We start from the raw sequence: 19,000 nt of genomic DNA on the forward strand, positions 1-19,000 counted from the left end.
ACTAGTCACTAAGAAGTTTTTTACTGCATGGCCTTATCAGCCACACTGGGCGTCACATTGGATATGCTGGTACTTGAAGTGCCTTACACAGAGTTAGAGTTGAAATAACACTCCCAAAGGATTGTTATCTGTATCTGCCACAAAAGCAGAAATACCTCCCTCTAAATATCGGAAAATATACTTTTGAAAGTGTGCCTGGGTATGGTGATTTACTGTGCAGACATTTTGTGCATTATAAATGTAAAGAACATTTGGCACACCCCTCTGGCCCCCTGCACGGAGGGGACAAACGCTGGGGCAAATTAAATGCTGGCTGCACTTGAAATGTCTCAGTGGGATGGGCTCGCAAATGTTTTAAAGGGCCAATAAAAACCGTGACTCAGACTTCAAATGCGGCGGCCCCAGTCTACAAAGGTGCCCCGAACGCAGCAATAAGGTCACTGCCATCTGGCCAGGCCGTGACCTTGCTGGCTATCTCGAGGGGCGGGTGCTTGCAGTGTATTGCCTCCACCCAAACACTGCCTTGCACAATACAGCACAAACAAGGTTGATCGCCAGGCTGTGGCCCTGAATATTTACCGTTGCGTCGCCCAGTATTCATCCTAGCCAGCAGACCGAGGGCAGCGCGTTTAGACTGAATCAAACACCCGCTGTGCACCTTATGTACTGCGCACTGGAGTCACTGAAGCAGAGTGGAGCCTAATTTACAGCGCTGTAAAATGTTTTACAGCTGGAACATTATGGAAGCTTAGGGCTCCACGCTCTGTGTAACCCGATCAGAGTTCACCTTGTTAAACTTTATTTCTGCCAGAGTCCAGATTGACAACAGGCTTCACAACACTTCGCTGCTGATTGGAAATGTCACTTTTCTCACTTCCCGCTGTAAAGAGCTGGAGGTCCTTCCCTTCCAAAAAGTAAGAGGTACTCGAGCCCCAGAGATTGGCGTAAAGTTGAACTCTGTAAGTTCCCGCTAAAAGAAGCTTTCTTAATTGTTGCAGTGCTCTGGATCTTGTCCTATTTTGCATTTAAGATTTATAAAAGTACAACAAAAATAAAAAGAAGAAAAATGTCTTCGAGACAAAGAATTCTTTTTTTGCTGGAAAAGACTACCAAAGAAAACTTAGTAAGAAATTAAAATAAGAGTATGAAAAAATCAATGTGAGTTTTATAGAGGGCGGAAAACTACTAGGATCGGGGCCCACCAAGGCAGCTGCCAGGCAGAATTGTACCCACATCCTATTGTTTTTAACTACATCCTATTGTTAAGGCCTTAATAAAAGAGCCAAGATCCATTCTCCCTTAGCTGAAACTATGATGGTGGAGGCTCCTCTGGTGAAATTACCTTCTCCTGTCTCTTATGACAGAGACAATTCCATTGGAGGATTAAACTCACAAAAGATGATGGGAGGAAGGCTTGCAATAAGTGTAACCAGTGGCAATCGCACGGTGTAGAACTCCAACCCATTGTTCCTTTGTGCACCATGACACCTCAGTTGGGAAGCAGCCACATGAACACCAGTCTTGAGCCTGCTCCAACAGGAACAGTCCAGCACAAACTGTATGAATTACCGCTTTAAGTGGCAAGGGTATAGATAAACTTGGCTCCCATGTTCACTGTGCCACTGGAACCAAGCTATGACCCTAAGTAATTACCACTAGCTGATATTATTTCACACACCCCATCATCAGTTTTTTTGTATGCGTCATTTGAGAATTCTCCACCAGTGTGGAATCCTTAAAAATACATTGTATATTCAATGCCCACAAGTTGGAAGACTTTCTGGTATCACCCAACACAAATTTCATGCCTTAAGTATTGGACACTTACCAGAGTTTGATGTTCTTACTTTTGTTTCAGAAAGGCAGTCACAGTAAAAACACAGGCTGCTCAACACATTTACGGTAGACACAGGCATAACACCCACCATGGCAGCAGCAGAGATAGTACTTCTATCAAAACCTGGTAAGAACCCCACCAAGATTCTGGAGAACAGACTGGTGCCTTATCTCCCTGGACTAATTGACCCAGACCAAGTGGGATACATCCGCCTGAGGCCGGGAGCGGACAACATCCGCCGGCTTGAGCACTTAGTAAAAAACGCCCACCTCCACGGTATCCCCGCTTGCCTTCTCTCGCTAGATACAGAGAAGGCATTTGACCGGGTTGGTTGGGCCTTTCTTTCGTAAGATTGGACTGGGGCCTGGTCTGATAACTAAAATCATGGCAGCTTATGTCACACTCACAGCCACCATCTGCGTTAATGGACAATCCTCACAGCCGAACCATCTGGCGAGGGGCACTAGACAGGGTTGTCAGCTATCGCCCTTACTCTTCGCCCTAGCTGTAGATCTTCCTATTTTATTTTTGTTATCAGGGTTAGATATTTCCTCCTCTGTTGTTGGGCTGTCTCTGCCACTTGTGTGCTCGCCCGCTGTTCCGGCATCAATGCAACCTTGAAGATGGGCTAACCTTATTAACAAGAGTAAATACATATTTGTTTTAATACCCTGATGACTCTCTCTCTAAAGCAATCTTGGCACATTGATGTTGACTGTATGTGTATGCTTGGGACAGCTTTGTTATTCATGTTTTTTTATTTGGAAAAGTCAATAAATAGATTTCTAACAAAAAAAACAGGCTACTCCAGTGAGACTGGATGCATTGCTATGTCCACAGGGCATTACCAGCCAGAGCATAGAGCCTTAAGGGCAACCATTTCTGTTTAGAATGGAGGAAGGCTCTCAAATTTGGTTCAGCCCACCACAGGCCCTCTCATGCACAAGCAACAGTGCTTCTGAAGACACCGGCTCTAGTTTCAGCTTTCTGAGCCAGTGCAAGTAGACATGCAGTAATATTCCGAATCACATGCAGTTGAGGTGGGGTCTTTGGGGACAGAGACCATGGATGACATCTAAGCGTAGGTGGTAATAGGAAATTTGATTTCCTGACCACCCTCCTCTAGGTTCCTGCACCCCATTTAGAGGTAGGTAAATAACTACCTATCTGAAATGGAGCCTTAGCTGGCTTCGCTGTTGGAAAGAATTGCCCGACAGGAAAGCACCATGTGAGTTCCAGGCCTTTGAAGACCTGCCCTATTCCGAACAGTCCTTCAGTGCTTAATTTTCTTGCTGGGGCTACTACACAAACCATGGTAGTATTCACAGGCATGAAAAAAGATAAAATTCTTCAAAGTGTTCAGAAAAAACTCCTACCTCATCAGGGACATTGATTTTTTTATTTAACAGAAACATCATTCACTCATGCGTTGGTTCTATTAAACAAGAAATCGACCAATTGTGCTGCCTAGAAATGGCGGGACAGTCAGTCCTGCACAGTTTTGGCAAAAGTGTATTTGCTCTGTTGGCAAACGTCCTTTTGTTAAATAATCCTGTGCGATTTCGATGGGGAATCTAAACTGGGTAGTCCTTCTGTCCCAGTGGCAGGATGCTAGCACACCTGTGCTTAAACACGGCCACAAGGTCCTGTTTAGAGTTGACTGGGAAAGAAATGACTCTAATTTGTAGAGGAAGAGGTAAATCCTCTGTTGGAGAGTATTCCTTTAGTGGCAAAGCCTCTGACGGAATCACTACTACCTCAGGCAAAATATGGCAGGGTTCAATCCACCAGAGCAGTCTTCAACAGGGTAGAATCCTCCAAGAAAGGATTACCAGTTCCTCCACCAACAAAAGGACTAACATTAAAACCGAACTCCAAAACCTCGATAGCCAAATCCAGCTCGGATTCCCACCAACCTTGAAAACCTTCTTGAAACAGAACTGATAGAAAATATCAGATCTTCAAGGCACTGGGATGTAGAATTGTGTCTGAATGAGCCATGCTGCATTCGATACCATGTCAGGGATGGAAATTCTGACAAAGACAAACCTATGGCATTAACATGAAGGAACCACGACAAGCCCTATCGGTTTTGAGAAACAGAAAGCTAGTTAAGAATGAATCATACTACTTTAAGGCATATCCGGCATAATTAGAAAAGGGCATATTCGAGGAGAGAGTTTTCTTTTATTATTTCAATGAAAGGGCGTTCATTTGAAGACTATGAGGTACTGATGCATAAAACATTTTGGTGAAGTTCCAATAACTACTCTTATCGAATCCACAAAAAGGTATTGACCCTTCAGTATTAGGGCTACAGACACAATTAAAACAATACTCTCCCTAATTATGATGTCTTCTTTATATTTTAATTTTAATTTTAATGAAAGCACACTACAGTTGAGTGGGCGGAATCCAATTGTACCGGACACAAAAAACAGAATCCAAAGTTCATCTACCTAATTAGTAGTGATGGAAATGGATTCAAAGCTAACTTGCAAGAAAACACCTCATCCATCTTCAAACCCAAACAGCACTCAGGAGGAAATACTGGAGACTGCGAGGGAAAACTATGCAAGGACATACCTGTAGTAAAATCAGAAAAAACCATGAACTACAAGTAGGGCAGTCTGAATCTCCATAACACTTCACTTGCTTAATAAAAGCTGTACACGCCACTGGCCGCAAGACATTCAAGAATCAAACCATTCACCACATGCCCATTTCCAATTACAGAAAATTTAATTACTTCAATAGCCAAATGCTTGAAAATGTGGATTCTCTAAACAAGAATAAGAAACTGGTAGGCATTTTTTACATTCCCTAATTCCTTGTTCTATGCCCAAATCCTGCTCTAAAAAACCCAACGACTTGAGAACATGGGACTGTTGAACGTACTTATCAAATCAAATTAAAACAGCTTTATTCGGTGACAACAGGGCAAACACCATAAAAGCACACTAATACATATATATCTTAAAGGGTGCATTCTAACAAAATTTCATAGGGACATTAATGGTGGTACAACATGTGCAAGTTTAAAATACAAAGAAGCAGCGTAAAATAGTAGGTCCATTTTTCAAAATCCTTTAAATGCAATCTACCACTAATTCATACAATAAAGTGCAAGTGCAATCAGTGCAAAGAATGTGATTTAGAGGATATCTTACTCATCATCTTTTTCATATAGGAGAGCGTCCAAAGGTGCATAGTCTTTTCTCCTTCTAATTAGGTTTTGTATAAAGCATGTTACAGCACTTATTATTTTCATGGTGTCCAAACTACAGATAAAATTAAACGTGTCCTCTTAATTAAAAAGCATGTTTTTAAAAAAATAGTGGTTTCAATACAGCTTTTCGGATATCCATATAAAAAGGGCAGAATAAAATAAGATGCAGGGTAGATTGAGAGGTTTTGCCATCACATGGACAAGGGGGCAAGATTCTGTGCCATTTCTCAGTTTTTGGGAAAGCAACTAAATAATGTAAAGTGCTTATCCTTAGTCAGGTCAGATAAAATCTGTGCTGGACATTCTGGACCAGGGTAAGATATAACTGGGTGCCCCTCATATAAGGACGTTCACAATAAGCTGCCACTGACTGTTTTTGCTTGATCATCCTATCCCTATCATGTTCAGTATTAGCAAGATCTCAATTTCAGATCTCTTTTACTAAATTCTTGTATGCTTATGGGGTCGTCTGTACAATTTCGCACCTTGTCAAAAGATTAAAAATGTGACACAACCATGGTATTGTCATACCATGGTCTAGTGCTAGACAATCTATAGCTAAATCCTTAGAGAATTTAGTTTCTTCCTTGGTCCATAAGCAATGCCAGAGTGTAAGGGCAGCTATATTGAGAGTATCGCTTAAGTATGGGACGGACAATTCTTTGTGTACAATTATGTTTGCGGCTGCACTAGGGACTGCCAGGAGTCTTTTTAGGAACTTATTTTCATTCGTTTGGAGGATTGTCGTATTTGCTCTCCCCGATATGGCAGCTCCATAATTAACTGCTGGAAAACAATTGCTCCTATATAAATTTAAGATTTCACGTAAAGGCTTATTCCCAAGTTTGGCCGCAAACCTCATGATTCCCTCAGTTGTTTTTAGGAATTTCGTTTTACATAGTTCAATGTGCGGATTCCATGTGCCGCTATTACAAAATAATAAGCCTAAGTATGAAAAAGTCGGAGCTCTGCTTATAAAACCCCCACCCACGTGATGCAGTCTACACTTTTGTCTTTTGCATCCACATGCCGTTACAAATGTTTTTTTCAGGTTCAACGGTAAATTTATGTTGGTCATGTATTGGGCAAAGTTTTCTATTAGACATTGTAGGCCATTAGCAGTTCTAGACATCAAGACAGCATCATCTGCATATAATAACAAAGGGGTGGAGCGTGTTCTGACTTTTGGGGCATCTACGGCTAATTCTTGTAAAAATGGATCCACATTATTTATGTATATGGAAAGTAAGAGGAGGGCCAATACACATCCCTGTCTAATACCCTGCTTTACTGCGAAGTCAGGCGTGCATTCCCCTAATTTTCCATACCGTACCCTTGAGCTTAAAATTGTAAATTTGGGATAAGAAAACAATTATTTCTATGGGAGCGCCGAGCCCTCTTAAGGTTTGCCATAATTTTTGATGATTTACTAAGTCAAAGGCACTAGTCAAATATACAAACCATAGATGAAGAGTACCTTCCTTGGCTAGCGTATACTTCCCAATTATTAGGTCTAGATTAAGACATTGCTCCACCGTCCCAATAGCCCGTCTGAAGCCATACTGTGCCTCCGATAAGATGTAATGTTCGTTTGCCCAGTCTTCAAGCCTTTCTAGCATGATTCGTCCCATGATCTTAGAAGAGGAGTCAAGAAGGGCTATTGGGCGGGAGCAATTAGCCTTTTCCCTGTCCCCTTTTTTAAACATGGGTACAATAACGCTTTCAACCCATGTGGTGGGTAGGACTCCTCCCAAAGCAGCATTGAAAACTGTCACAAGTATCAGTGTCCAGAAGTCCTTATCATATGAAGGAGGCTAGGAGAAGAGGAGATGCACAGAAATCCTCCTCTGAAAAAAACATATGTGAGAATCTACATACCCACAAATATTCACAGATTGGAAAATGTAGTGTTTAGTTTTTCGAGATAAAGTAAAACACTGTGGTGTGATATTCCATAATTGGGTGCATAAGTCGAAAATGTTTTCTGTATCTGATAACCGAAATATACGAAATAGGAGCCCTAGCTAATATATTGTCGGAATGGACAAAATATGATCCAGAATGTAATAAGTATAGACAACATTTAAGTATGGAATCTGGTGTTGGTGAATAAGTGGACTTTCTTGATTTCCAAAGTCAAGCAGAATCAATATCAATACAAAGTTGAAATCAGTGAATGAGTGAGCCTGTGGTGCAAGGGTATTAGAAACATCCATTTAATATCACCCTATGGTAACATCCGACAATTACATAACAATGGGAAGGATGACGTGTGCCTTGTGACAAAAGTAAAAACAAATTGAAAGGAAACTGCTTTCAGAGGTACATGATCTATTTTTTATGATAATGTTGAAGAGCAAATCTAGGGTGCTCAAACCCTCTGGCAGCTTTCAAAATGACATGGCAGCCTATAGAAACTTGCGTCCAGTCCTAAGTATGCTGGTCCCAGCGTGCCCACCTGAATCATATAGGTAGACAGCCTCAGATTTCCCTGCCTCTCTCCACCACCAATCTAGCCTAAGGGTAGGGGACCTCTGATTTTACCTATTGCCCATTCCTACCATACCAATCATTCTAGCACAATGGTAGGGGGATAGAGGTAGTGGTTGTGAGAGTTATCTGAAGTGCTGCTGTGGAGCTGCGTCAGAGCTTTGAAACTTTGTGAGAGCCTTTAGTCTTATCCCAGCTGGACTACTACTGCTCCATAATCTATACAATGGATCTGAAGAAGGACAACCAAATGTTCAAGAACATCAAGAATGGCATTGCAGATTGTCCTTTAACCTTTAGAAGTCGAGTCAAATCACTAAAACTCTACAAGGCCTGCTTCCCAGTGGATTCAATTACAGAATTCAAAGCAGTCTGTGCCATAATCATAGATTTTGAAAATTGGACCCTAATGCACCGCCAGCCAGAACATATAGCTGTAAAATGCCATTCTAATCACACAGATGATATTCAATCACAAAAGCAAGGCAGACAAACGATCAAAGTAATGGTTCTAAAACCGTGGAATGACTTGCGGATACACCTGAGGAGAAAGCCCAGTTTTTAAAGTAAACCTGCAGCAGGATCTTGAGGAAAAGTCTATTCAATACAGAGTTCTTTCCACACCAAGACAGCTACGTGAACAAATCTTAGCAAGATGAAACTGTGGCCCTTGTTTCATAGGCCACCCTCCAAATTCCTACTTGGTTGTTGTTAGACCTGGCACCTTGGCGTGAGTCTCCCTTCCACTTTTTGCTGATGTGCCTCCGATGTTTTGCTGGTTTTCCGATACTCAGGGCACTGCGCCACGGCTGACCCGTGCCGCAGTGCAAGTGCTCCCTACTGTAAATTGTACATGCGATTGGTATCCATGATTGGTTCATTGGATTTACTGTTAGTCCCTAGTAAAGTGCACTAGGAGTGCCGGGGCTTGTAGATGCCAATACTGCTGGTGGGCCTGCAGGGCTGGTTGCGCCACCCACCGAAGCAGCCGTAAAGATGTGTCCGGGAACTGCGACCGCAGAACCCGCGTGCGGTCTCGTACCGTCACGCTAGCTGGGCAAGTGCACCCACTTGCCAGCCCCCGAACCTTCCCTTGACTACATATTAGCCACCCCTATGGTAGGCCTGCGGGCAGGGTGCGTTGTGGGTGCAAGGTAGGACAAGCCATGAAGTGTGTGGCCGTCCTAGTAGTGACTTACCCCCAAAACCGTATTTCACTATTGAAGGCTGCCTGCTCCATTAGGACAGACTGAGCTGCTGGAGTTATTACACCCTATAATCCCAGCAGGCTCAAGGAGCATGGTAGCGCGTCATGTTTAGTATGCCTGAACTCAGGATGATAAAATATTTCTTTTAGTAAAGTTTATTTTAGTATCCTGGGTTTGCAAATGCTACTTTTAGAAAGTTAGCATTTGCTTGCCTAACCATTTCAGCCCGCCTCTGCTGGTATGTGTATCTGACTGTCTGGGATGTGTGAGTGACAGGGCTGGGGGATGACAGGTGGTGAATGCGTAGATTGCACCTTAGTGGGAGGTAGGAGTGGCTCTTGACTCTGAATCTTGCTGTGCTCTGCCACCACAATGCTGGCTCCGCCCTCCTGGGGAGCGACTGATGACTCAGCCGACACCTGGCCCAGGAAAGGCGAAGCCCCCATCAACAAGGTACTCTGGCTGCCCCTGTCCGCACAATGCTGGCTCCACCTCCTGTGGGGCGTCTGATGCGCCTGCCCCTCACACTGAAAGCAGAAGCCGGAGTACACCCACCAGAGTACTCAAGGACTGAAAGTGGCTATGCAAAGGCCCCCCTGGCCTGCAAGAACAAAAGAAATGCAGTATAAAAGTAGGAGCCTTGCTCCTTGTAAATTAGATCCTGTTTGGGCTACAGAAGGAACTCTGCCCGACAAGAAGGACCGGGAAGGACAAGGAAGAGTGCTGTCTCTTGCCTGTGTCTGGTGCCTTGCTGCCGAAGGAGAGGAAAAAGGAAAGACTACGAAAAGACTTTTGCTTTACAAGACTTTGTGCCAAACTCTGCTAAAAGATCTCCAAGGGCTTGAAACTGAACTTGCCCCCTGACCAGCGCCCCAGGACCAGTGGGCACTACACCCTGAAGAAAGCAACTGCGTGTGCTGCTCCTCGTGGCAGTACCGACGGAGGAATCTCCTCCAAGGCAACGACATCCACCTGACCACCGTGACCGGGGCCCAGAGCAACAGCGAGAGCAAAGTGAGGACCAGCCGCCGCTGGCCCGAACACCGTGACCGCAACTGCACCGGGAGCCCGAGAGCAAAGCGAAGGAGGACCCGTCCGGTCCGAGCTCTCGAGTTGACTGCGCAACGAGCAGCCAATCCACTTGCAAAGACGGACAGTCGCCCTGTGAGAGTCCCCTAGGTCGGTACCTTGCCCGACAGCTCAGCTGTGAGCGCACAGCTGCACCGGCACTTGGCTGGGTACGTCCTGCACTTGAGGACCGTACTGCCACTTGCCGCCACCACGCAACCGCCGCCTCCAGGGTCGGAGCGGACGACGAGGAGAGGACCCTGCCGCCACAGAACACCGCTGCCCCGGATGACCCGTGAACTGCTCGGCTGAGAGCCGCAACGAACAGCGACCCCGGGAAGGCAACGCGACGTGGGACAGATCCCCTGGGAGCCGCCTGCTCCACAAGAACTTTGTTGAACTGGGCAGAAGGCCCTCAAAGAACTCTTATTGCTCGAAAGAACTGTGGCAACTTGAACTAAGTAACTTGGAACCGCTACTTGAAAGTCTGATAACTGTATTCATAAGCCTGCTTGAATTCTATATAAAGATATATATATTTTTAAAGAATACAGTCTGGTCTCACTGTGTGGTGGGTTGGTTGTGACGGTGTAATATTGCAAGTGTTTAACCCTATGTGCCCCAAAGATTAGCCTACGACTGCTTAAGCCACACTACCTAGAGGGTAAGCAGAGGTTGTCTGGAAGGTAACCCTCAGCCCTGACGAGGAAGAGAGAGTCCCTGCTTGTCGCTAGTGTTACAACTGCGCCAACTAGAGCCTCCCCTTCCTACAGTTGTCCTTTGAGTAAACAGTCGCCTCATGTGATGAAAATCTTCTGTATGGATCCCATAATTACATAATTCTAGAGGCCCCAATTGGTGTTAATACAACAAGCCTACACTATGTAAACAAACTGAGTATGTAAATAGTAAATAAAACATATCTGTATCAATACATTACCACCCTTCATAGAATTCTGAGATTAGCTTAGCCAATCGGAAGAGAGACAATGCAGTCTTCAACTATTGTTTTTTGCTTGCAATCTAAATTCAGTCAAATTGTGAAAAAAGACTTAAAGCAGATGGTGTTTTTGTGTGTGTTTGATTGAACAGCTAGCATAAGCTTTATTGTTAAAGTCTCCAACAGAAAAGAACAACCAATAATCAAGGAAATATAGTAATATATCACAAATTAAAGAAAATGTCTCCTAAAGCTACGGATGTATAATCAGTTGAAAGAGCACAAATATCCAGGCTATTAAGTGCACCATTATACATCAAACCTAAATGACGGAAATTTTTTGCCACGTGGTTTGTACACAACTTTCAGATAAATGAAAATGCAAACATATTGCATTATGTCATTGAGTTTATTAGTATGGAATTACTGTACATAACCAAATCAATCCAAATTAGTACTTGGGCTAATGAACAATTACCAGTGGATAGTACAAGCAGCAAAGCGCAACAATAATTAACATCTTTTGTTTCTGCATTTATTGCAGATTGAGTAGATAATCATCAATCCTCTCCTGTGCATATGCGGATACGTTTTTTCAATATAAAAAGTGTGTGGGCAATTGGATATTTTTTAAATAGTATTGGATTCGCTTCCTACCTACTGCATCCTCAGGGGTACAAATATGAATGTTTTAAATTCAACAAGTGCACAGGAAGAAAGTAATTACTTTCAGGATGCATCAAGCAGCAGGGATTTCAGCACTTTTTTTATTCAAGAAAGTGTGCAAATAATTATCTTTAAAATGTAAAATACAGAAGTATAAATATTGTCAGCAGATAAGCACCACCCTTCACCCTGTTGTCGTCAACATCACAGGCCTTCTTTATCACCAGTTCCAACATGGCTGCCTTTGGCCAACATATGCTCCCATAAAAGCAAATATGCATTTAATGAGGGTGCACAGACTGGCAATTCGAGCATAGAATATACTGTGCCTTTTTTAAATAGGGTGAACTTATGAATAAAGCCGAGTTCATGTCAAAAACTTTGCCAAAGCATTTTACCTACCCACGTATTGCTTTCACCAACATGTAAAAACCAAGCACTGGCAAAGCCAATAGGTCTGACATTATCTGACAGCCTTTTTGCTTTGCCAATGCTAGTTTTGTTTTGCCATGGTTTAAAAAAAAATATATAGTTGAGGGAGAAGCTGGGCTCTTATCAATGGAAACAACCTCGGCTAAAAGCAAAAATACTTTTAGTTCTTGAAAAGGACATGTTGCCCTAGGGGGTCCGAAGCAATGAAAATAATGCCCCAAGGCTCTCCCCCCAGAATGGGGACAGCTGACATTACAGAGGACGGGGTTTGGCCATGCAAGATGGCGGGCCAGCAGGCGAAACCCCTACGCTGTGCCTGGCCCATCTTCTACGGCCTGGAGGCTGGCTTTGCTGGCTGGTCAGCAGTTGGAGGTGATGGTGAGTATGGATGCTGGTCATTCCCATGTTAAAAAAATTAGACGAGGTAGAAAACAGACTCTTTATTAATACTCACCTCGAAGTAAAGACCATTGCCGCCAGCTGCTGGAAGGTCTGCAACGCCCAGAAGCCACTGCGGTGGGCATCTCTTCTTTCCCTATCCACCCATTCCTGTAGTTTGGTTCTGGCATAGGTGGGTCGAGTTGTGTTACGTCACATTTTTCTGTGTGAGTATAATGTTGTTGCTAGCAGCAGCTACCTCTAACGCTTATCGGGAGCAGGTAGATGCTACGTTTTATGTTGTGTTATGTTATTATAGTATGCCTTTTGTTATTTTGTATCAGGGTGAGTTTATGGTTGGCGAGGGCACATCAGGTGCCTGTGGTATCTCACATGAAGATAAGTACAAAGATCCCCAGTGTTACGTGGACCTCAAAGGGGCTGCTTGCATCAACTGTTAAGGATTCTGCAATTTTGTGGGGGGGGTAGGGCAGTTGTTAATGCATTCTTTTCCTCACCTCAAACACATGCTCAGGTGGAGCCATGGGATACAGACCCTTTGGGGTTGCTGGGTGATGCAGTCTGCTCCAGGGTACCATGTAATGTGCCCGTTGCCCAGAATAGCTATCCGACAGATGTGTCAGGTAGGGTTGCTCTGGGGTGAGCAAGCCTCCTGAATGAGTGCAGAAAGCAAGGATTCGCATAAGAGCAACTCACCAGTTTATGCTCTGAGAATGGCCCTTAGAGAGCGAGCCCCAGGAAGGCCAGAGGTGTTGGGGGTTCGGGTTGAAGTGCAAACCATCAGTTCACCAGAATGCTTTTGATGCACTGCGTTGTAGGTGACTCAATGTCTAGCGGACTATTTATCTCAGGTAAAACTATGTTACAGCCTGTAAAAATTAGTGCTGTGTTATGATGTTAACATGGACATTTATGCATATTTAATAAATACGGCCTGAGATTTTATATCTCTAACCAGTAACAAATATATGATTTAGGCTGTCATTGGGATTGGGTGGTGGATTTGGAGAGAGGTTGTGCTTTGGCAGAAGCCATCAATGTGTCCCTTCCATATTACATACGTGCAGATGTGCTCCCTGTGAAAGGGCAGGATGCTGTTACTTCCACTGAAGTTAGTCAATGCCTGATATGGGCCATATGCCAGCTGCCCCATGCTCCAGTGGGTGTAAAAAAACTGAGAATAGCAAAATAAGAGACCAATGAATGAAATAGGCTGGTGGGAAGCACCTATAAGGAAATGAAGTATATAATTTTACTAAAATAAAAAGGCCTTCGCTACCACCAGACCTAACAACTAATAAAAATTTGATCTGCACTCCTCACATCAACAGGCAATTTGTTTGCGGTGGCCTGAGAAATTATACTGTGGCTCTTTGAATAATGTTTAATAATTCCCAGTTTTACATCATTTTAAAATGTCTACAAATGGGCAATAAATGTGTGCATGGACCTACATTGAAGTGTTCACTCTGTAATCATGGAACCAGTAACTGCAAAACTGTTTTTGTACATGATGGCTGCGCGTAAACTGACCCTCATCTTGATGCAACTTGTACCAATTAAATGCAAATTAGCGCCGCACATGTGCAATATGGAACCGATATTCCCAAACCTGACCTGCGTGTGCCCTTCCAGTTCTTGAGGCGGGAGCTGGCGGTACACTAGGAAAGCTGATATGCACGACATGACCGTGTTCACGAGCGCCTAAAATGGCCGCTGGAAACACTTGTCCGCGAGCACTGTGCGGCCTTATCAGGTTGCTTAAATATATCAAATCAACACAAGAGATTTAGCAGTTGAGAAACTGCAGTGCAGTCTACACTAATTTACCAGCGGCCAGACACCGCCCGACTATGTAATCACTGTGAACACAAGACTTTTACATTCGCAGTCACACAATACGCTGTTTCTACAAGTTATTTCATCTGAAATAAATGTAAAATCAGGAATTGTTGGGCAGACCTGGCAGCTGCTACTGGAATCAACTGCCGTCGCAGCCAGGCTCAACCTCTCGCACTTCTTCAACAAAGGGCTGTTTGTGTTTTTGATCGGACTGCTGAAAATAATTCCCCTGTGTTGACAGGCGTCACTCAGCTCAGAATGTGACGACAATCCGAGAATTAGCGAAGGCGGCCGAGCACCTGCACCCGTTGCCCTGCCAGACCCGGAGGAACCGTTTATAATTGTTGAATCTCTGGGCGCGGACATTGTAAAGAAATATATATCTCTGTTTACGTTCCATGTCTGACGAGAAGCCCACTGTCTCCTCTGCCTCTTTCCAAAGGTTTGATGTTTGCAACTAAACAGCAATCGCTTGTCTTTTCAAATCACACAGGCGCTGTGAGGCTGCGGAACGTTTAATAATAATCCTCGGTTTTTAATCCACAACGTCACAATGGACAAGGCTCGACAACTTGGGCCAGGGGCTGAAGCTCCCACCGGCGCATTAGGTGCAGTGGCACCGGGGCCCAATGAATCCTGATAATTGGTGTATTTCATAACTTAAAAAGCAGCGGGAGGGGGGCCTTTCCTTCCAGGCACTCAGGTATAGGACACACACAGGCTACGCCGCTGAACCAGGTCCCTGAATCACACTCAAACAGCACCAAGTAACAAGATTTTACCCAACATTGTTCTGAGTGCAAAGCGAAGTCTCCGGGTCCTTGTGAAGCAAGCAGGGTAGTAACTACACCACTGTCGCCAGAGCAGGTCTTAAACCTTCAACCACAGACATATACAAGACATGCGGGACCACAACTCCAACTCATGCCAAATTAAAAGCACCTGAAATGTTCTTACAGTAGATTGAAGTGCCTCCATGTAACATATTTCAAGTGTGATGGCAATGAACTTACAAACCATCTTAATTTCACTGATTTACCTCTGAAAAGCCTGCTTTACATGCCATAAAATGCCAGGATTTGGCAAAACATGGTTCAGACCATGATAAACTTCCTTGGTCTTTGCAATTTTTACATATTTTAAAGACACTAGTCCATGGAGGGGTAACCAGCAACAAGTAACCAGTAACAAAGAAATGCATACTCAAACATAGCAAATGAATGGATCCGTGTAGCATAATAGTCTTTAAGCTGGTGAATAGCAACCAAAAAAGTACTAAACTTCCTCGACTTTAAAGTGTTATTCCTCCAAATGGTAACTTGTGGGCTTGAGAATCTTAGAAGGAAACATCTACAAATGAAAAATCTACAACACCACACCTGATTTTTAAAGCAAATGTTAACACCTAAAAGGATAACTGGATCGTGGGTTCTGTGAATCAGGATTCTAATATGATGCTTCTTTTAGCAGAAAAGAAATCAAGTACAATTAGTCCAAATATGTATTGGTATGGGAAAACATGTTAGGTTCTCTAACTATATTAGCGTGCATTAGAAAAGGCCTTTCAAATGAAGTTTTGAATTTAGCTTACCGGCTTTCGGCGTTCGGGTCGTGTTTCCCAAATAAAGGCCACTTTTGTACAAGTACAAAACATTTTCTAGCTGACCAATGGTTTCATCGATCCCCCAACGAAGCTCTCCTAAACAAGTGCCAAAGAAGACATTTAGAAAAGAATAAAAAATTACACCTCTACTCCAACTTAAACATATTGTAACGACTGAATCTGCTAGTTTAGATACTTTTGATCGAAGTTGCCTGAGTAAGTTGCATGCAGTAATCTATGTCTTTGAATGGTTCTCGGGAATGTGAATGAAAGGAGAACAGGGGGTGTTTGCAGTCATCCTGAACTATATCAATATTCAGTACCTGGAAGCCCAGTGACATGGCTTTCCATGACCCATTGATCACCAAATATTCTTTGCTCAGTCAACCCTCTCTCCTATCCTCCGACCCACTATGCACAGCCCTGTCAATGTCTGACTTTACTCTCTGACACTCCTGCACCATGCTCGGCATCCATAGCTTATGTTTGGTTCCCATTTCTCCTCTGGCCCTATCTTCTCAACTACTAGTATATGGAAGTCGGTATGTGTGTCTACGGGCTTTAGGTGGAAATCAAACACAACCTAACTTGTAGAAATATATCACAGATACAACATGTGGAAATCAAACGTAACTTGTAGAAAAGAATCATAGACACAACAGATGGCACACAAACCACACTATTTCGGAAAAGACAGGCAATTAATTTATCATGCAAATATCCAGACATGCAAAAAGTTCTGTGACAACAAAATACTGGGTACCAATGTGCGTGTACCGACAAACTAAAGCCACCGTTCACAAACTAAAGGCATATCCAATACAAACACACAAATAAAGAATTACAAAATGCAAGAAAAGAGGGGCAAATAGTGAGTCAATGCAGTATAGCAGCAAGCGTTAGCACAAAGATGCCCGGAGTCGGGCTGCTGTGAGCGTGGGTGGTTTGAAAAGAGTGGTAATACAATGTTTGCTGGCTGTAGTGGACGCGAGTAGTAGGACATAGATTAGTGTGCATGCAGGAGTGTACACTGGTGCGGAGTACTTCTAATGCAGCTATATAAAGAATGAGACATTTTACTGGAGAAAATCTCAGAAAGACAGAACATATTCATATTAGAAGACCAGGACTGTTGCCACATCAGTTAGAAAAAGTGATCAAAAAACTGTCTATTGATATTGAATATAAAAACTTCCTCATACATATTCATTGAGAATATCCTGAAAACCTCACTGGTTTTTACAATTCGTGCAGTAAATGTCTCTAGTTGTGTTTAAATAAACATATATGAATTGTGCAAATATGTTTTTCTTTGCCAGCATACTTTAACTTGGATAGTAATTTTGTGTTATGTCGCTGATTAAAAGAAACACACTTTTATGACTAATTGCTTTATGCAGAGGTTTACTTGTAAAACTGCTGGTCTTCAACATACATATACATAGAACTTATGAATAGGAAATAGTTGCAAAGCAATTTAATCTAAGGATTCTCAAACCCTAACAGTATATTTTGGAGAACTCCTTATTCATCCCTCTTGGACACATATCAATACTAAGCTAATCAGAAATACTACAATACCTGTTGCATTCACTACTGCATCCAACAATGGTCTCAGTAACGAAGGTGCGCTGTGTGGCAGAAGGTACGTGAAGAAAAACCTGCCGAAAAAAATACATCCTTTATTGAAGCAGGGAATATCTCTAGTAACCACGGGACAGCTAAAAATACAGTTCCAATATTTGCTATGTTACCAGTCCTCTCAGGAAATATCTTCATATTCTCTAATCAAATAAATACATGGCTGAAGCCATTCCCACAGCTGTCTGGCTTAGCTGGACCAAGCGAACATACACAAGGCAGCCTTGTGGTCACCAGTAAATGCTCCATTAATACAGCAGCCTGCTGGAAGCCCAGTGTAGTGTGGTTGTTTGCTAGCCTGTCTGCTTTCTGGACATAGTTTATTAAATATCTATTTCTGGAGCGTCAGACCAGCAGTCCTGTACAGATGTGGGACAGAGCAGATAGAATTATAGCCTGAGCAGGGCAGAGTGGATGAGACAGCAAGAACAGAAATGATGGAAGAAACCAAAAACAATGTATGTAAGGAATGGTCAGTAACTACATGCAAGGTCCAATTGTTCAACATGCCACCCGCTTCACGTGAGTCCCATGCTCTCCACACCACTGGATTCAAGCAAGCCGGGCTGAAGACGGCTGGAATGCCAGAAACCGGTCCTCGGAAGCTTGTTTCCGGTCCAGGGAAGGCATGGCTTGGCAGTTCGGGCTGGACTGTTCCCATGAGGCACAGGGTCAGACTGATTTACATATGGCCATGTCTGAACTGGGGTGGTGTGGAGTGCAAAAAAACGATGGATTTAGGCCCAGATCTCAGTACTGGGGTGAATGTATGACATTATTCTGCATTCTGTCCATATACTGTGGTTTTTGCACCCGCTTCAGGGGAGCAGATGGAAGCAGTCCACCTAATGCTCAGTTAGCGGGTGCTAGACCACTATGCTGTCTTTGCATATTGCTTACAGAACCAGCAGAATCTCCATCCTGAGAAATGAGACAGTTAGCAAATTGTGAGAAATCTCAGGACTTAAGCAACAATTTAGAATTCAGGTTTTAAGGAGGTTTTGTGAGTGGCACTCTATTTTAAAAAACACAAAACAATATTACAGCCTTTTTCTAGAGCTCCTGTGGTACTTTGAATGTTAGCACCTGATTGTCCCTTCTGTTAATGGCCGAGCCATAGTCTGTCCCCTTTCTACTCACAGTTTCTACATAAGTCTCTTGCCCAGGCGACCACCATCAGGCTGTTATAACCTTCTCCACCTCCAGATCACACCAGGCCCAGTGATGACGCTGGGAAGGGGCGGGGGAGGCAAGTAGGATGGAGTGAAGTCATTAACGGCTGAGCTATAAAAGTGAGCTTGACTGGCATGTAATCTGCGTGATGTGAAAGGGGAGTTTCTTACAAAGCAGTGGACTTGGAGGGTGAATCACCTCTCACTCCATCCACTGTCATTTGCATGAAGGGTGCAAAAAGGGGTTATTTGTCAAAATATTGCAGTAAAAAGACATAGAGTAGAGAAGGCTGTGCATAAAGACCAATTTACAAAAAAGTCTGCATACAAACGACCGAAAGATCATGTTCCTGTGGACCCTTCCCTGGTTTTTGCAAAGAAGGTCCAGTCATACTCCAGACTCCAGCGCTGCAAGGCCCATGGGAGAGAGTTTGAAAAAAGTAAAAGTGCTTGACTAAGCATCCCATGGAGTG

At 43.4% G+C, this 19,000-nt stretch overlaps 1 protein-coding gene across 1 annotated transcript in view; it reads right to left on the minus strand.

The window, feature by feature from the left end:
* Positions 1 to 19,000, minus strand: part of PKDCC (protein kinase domain containing, cytoplasmic) — a 100,645-nt gene that overhangs the window by 22,151 nt on the left and 59,494 nt on the right. Inside the window, exons 4-5 of the mRNA XM_086927814.1 lie at positions 17,296 to 17,375; positions 15,703 to 15,810 (exon numbers count right to left, since the gene is read on the minus strand). Of these exons, the coding sequence (XP_086783940.1) occupies positions 15,703 to 15,810; positions 17,296 to 17,375 (188 nt within the window). The remainder of the gene's footprint in view (positions 1 to 15,702; positions 15,811 to 17,295; positions 17,376 to 19,000) is intronic.

The sequence above is a fragment of the Lissotriton vulgaris genome, chromosome 6 (genome assembly GCF_964263255.1).
Source record: "Lissotriton vulgaris chromosome 6, aLisVul1.2, whole genome shotgun sequence".
NCBI lineage: Eukaryota > Metazoa > Chordata > Amphibia > Caudata > Salamandridae > Lissotriton > Lissotriton vulgaris.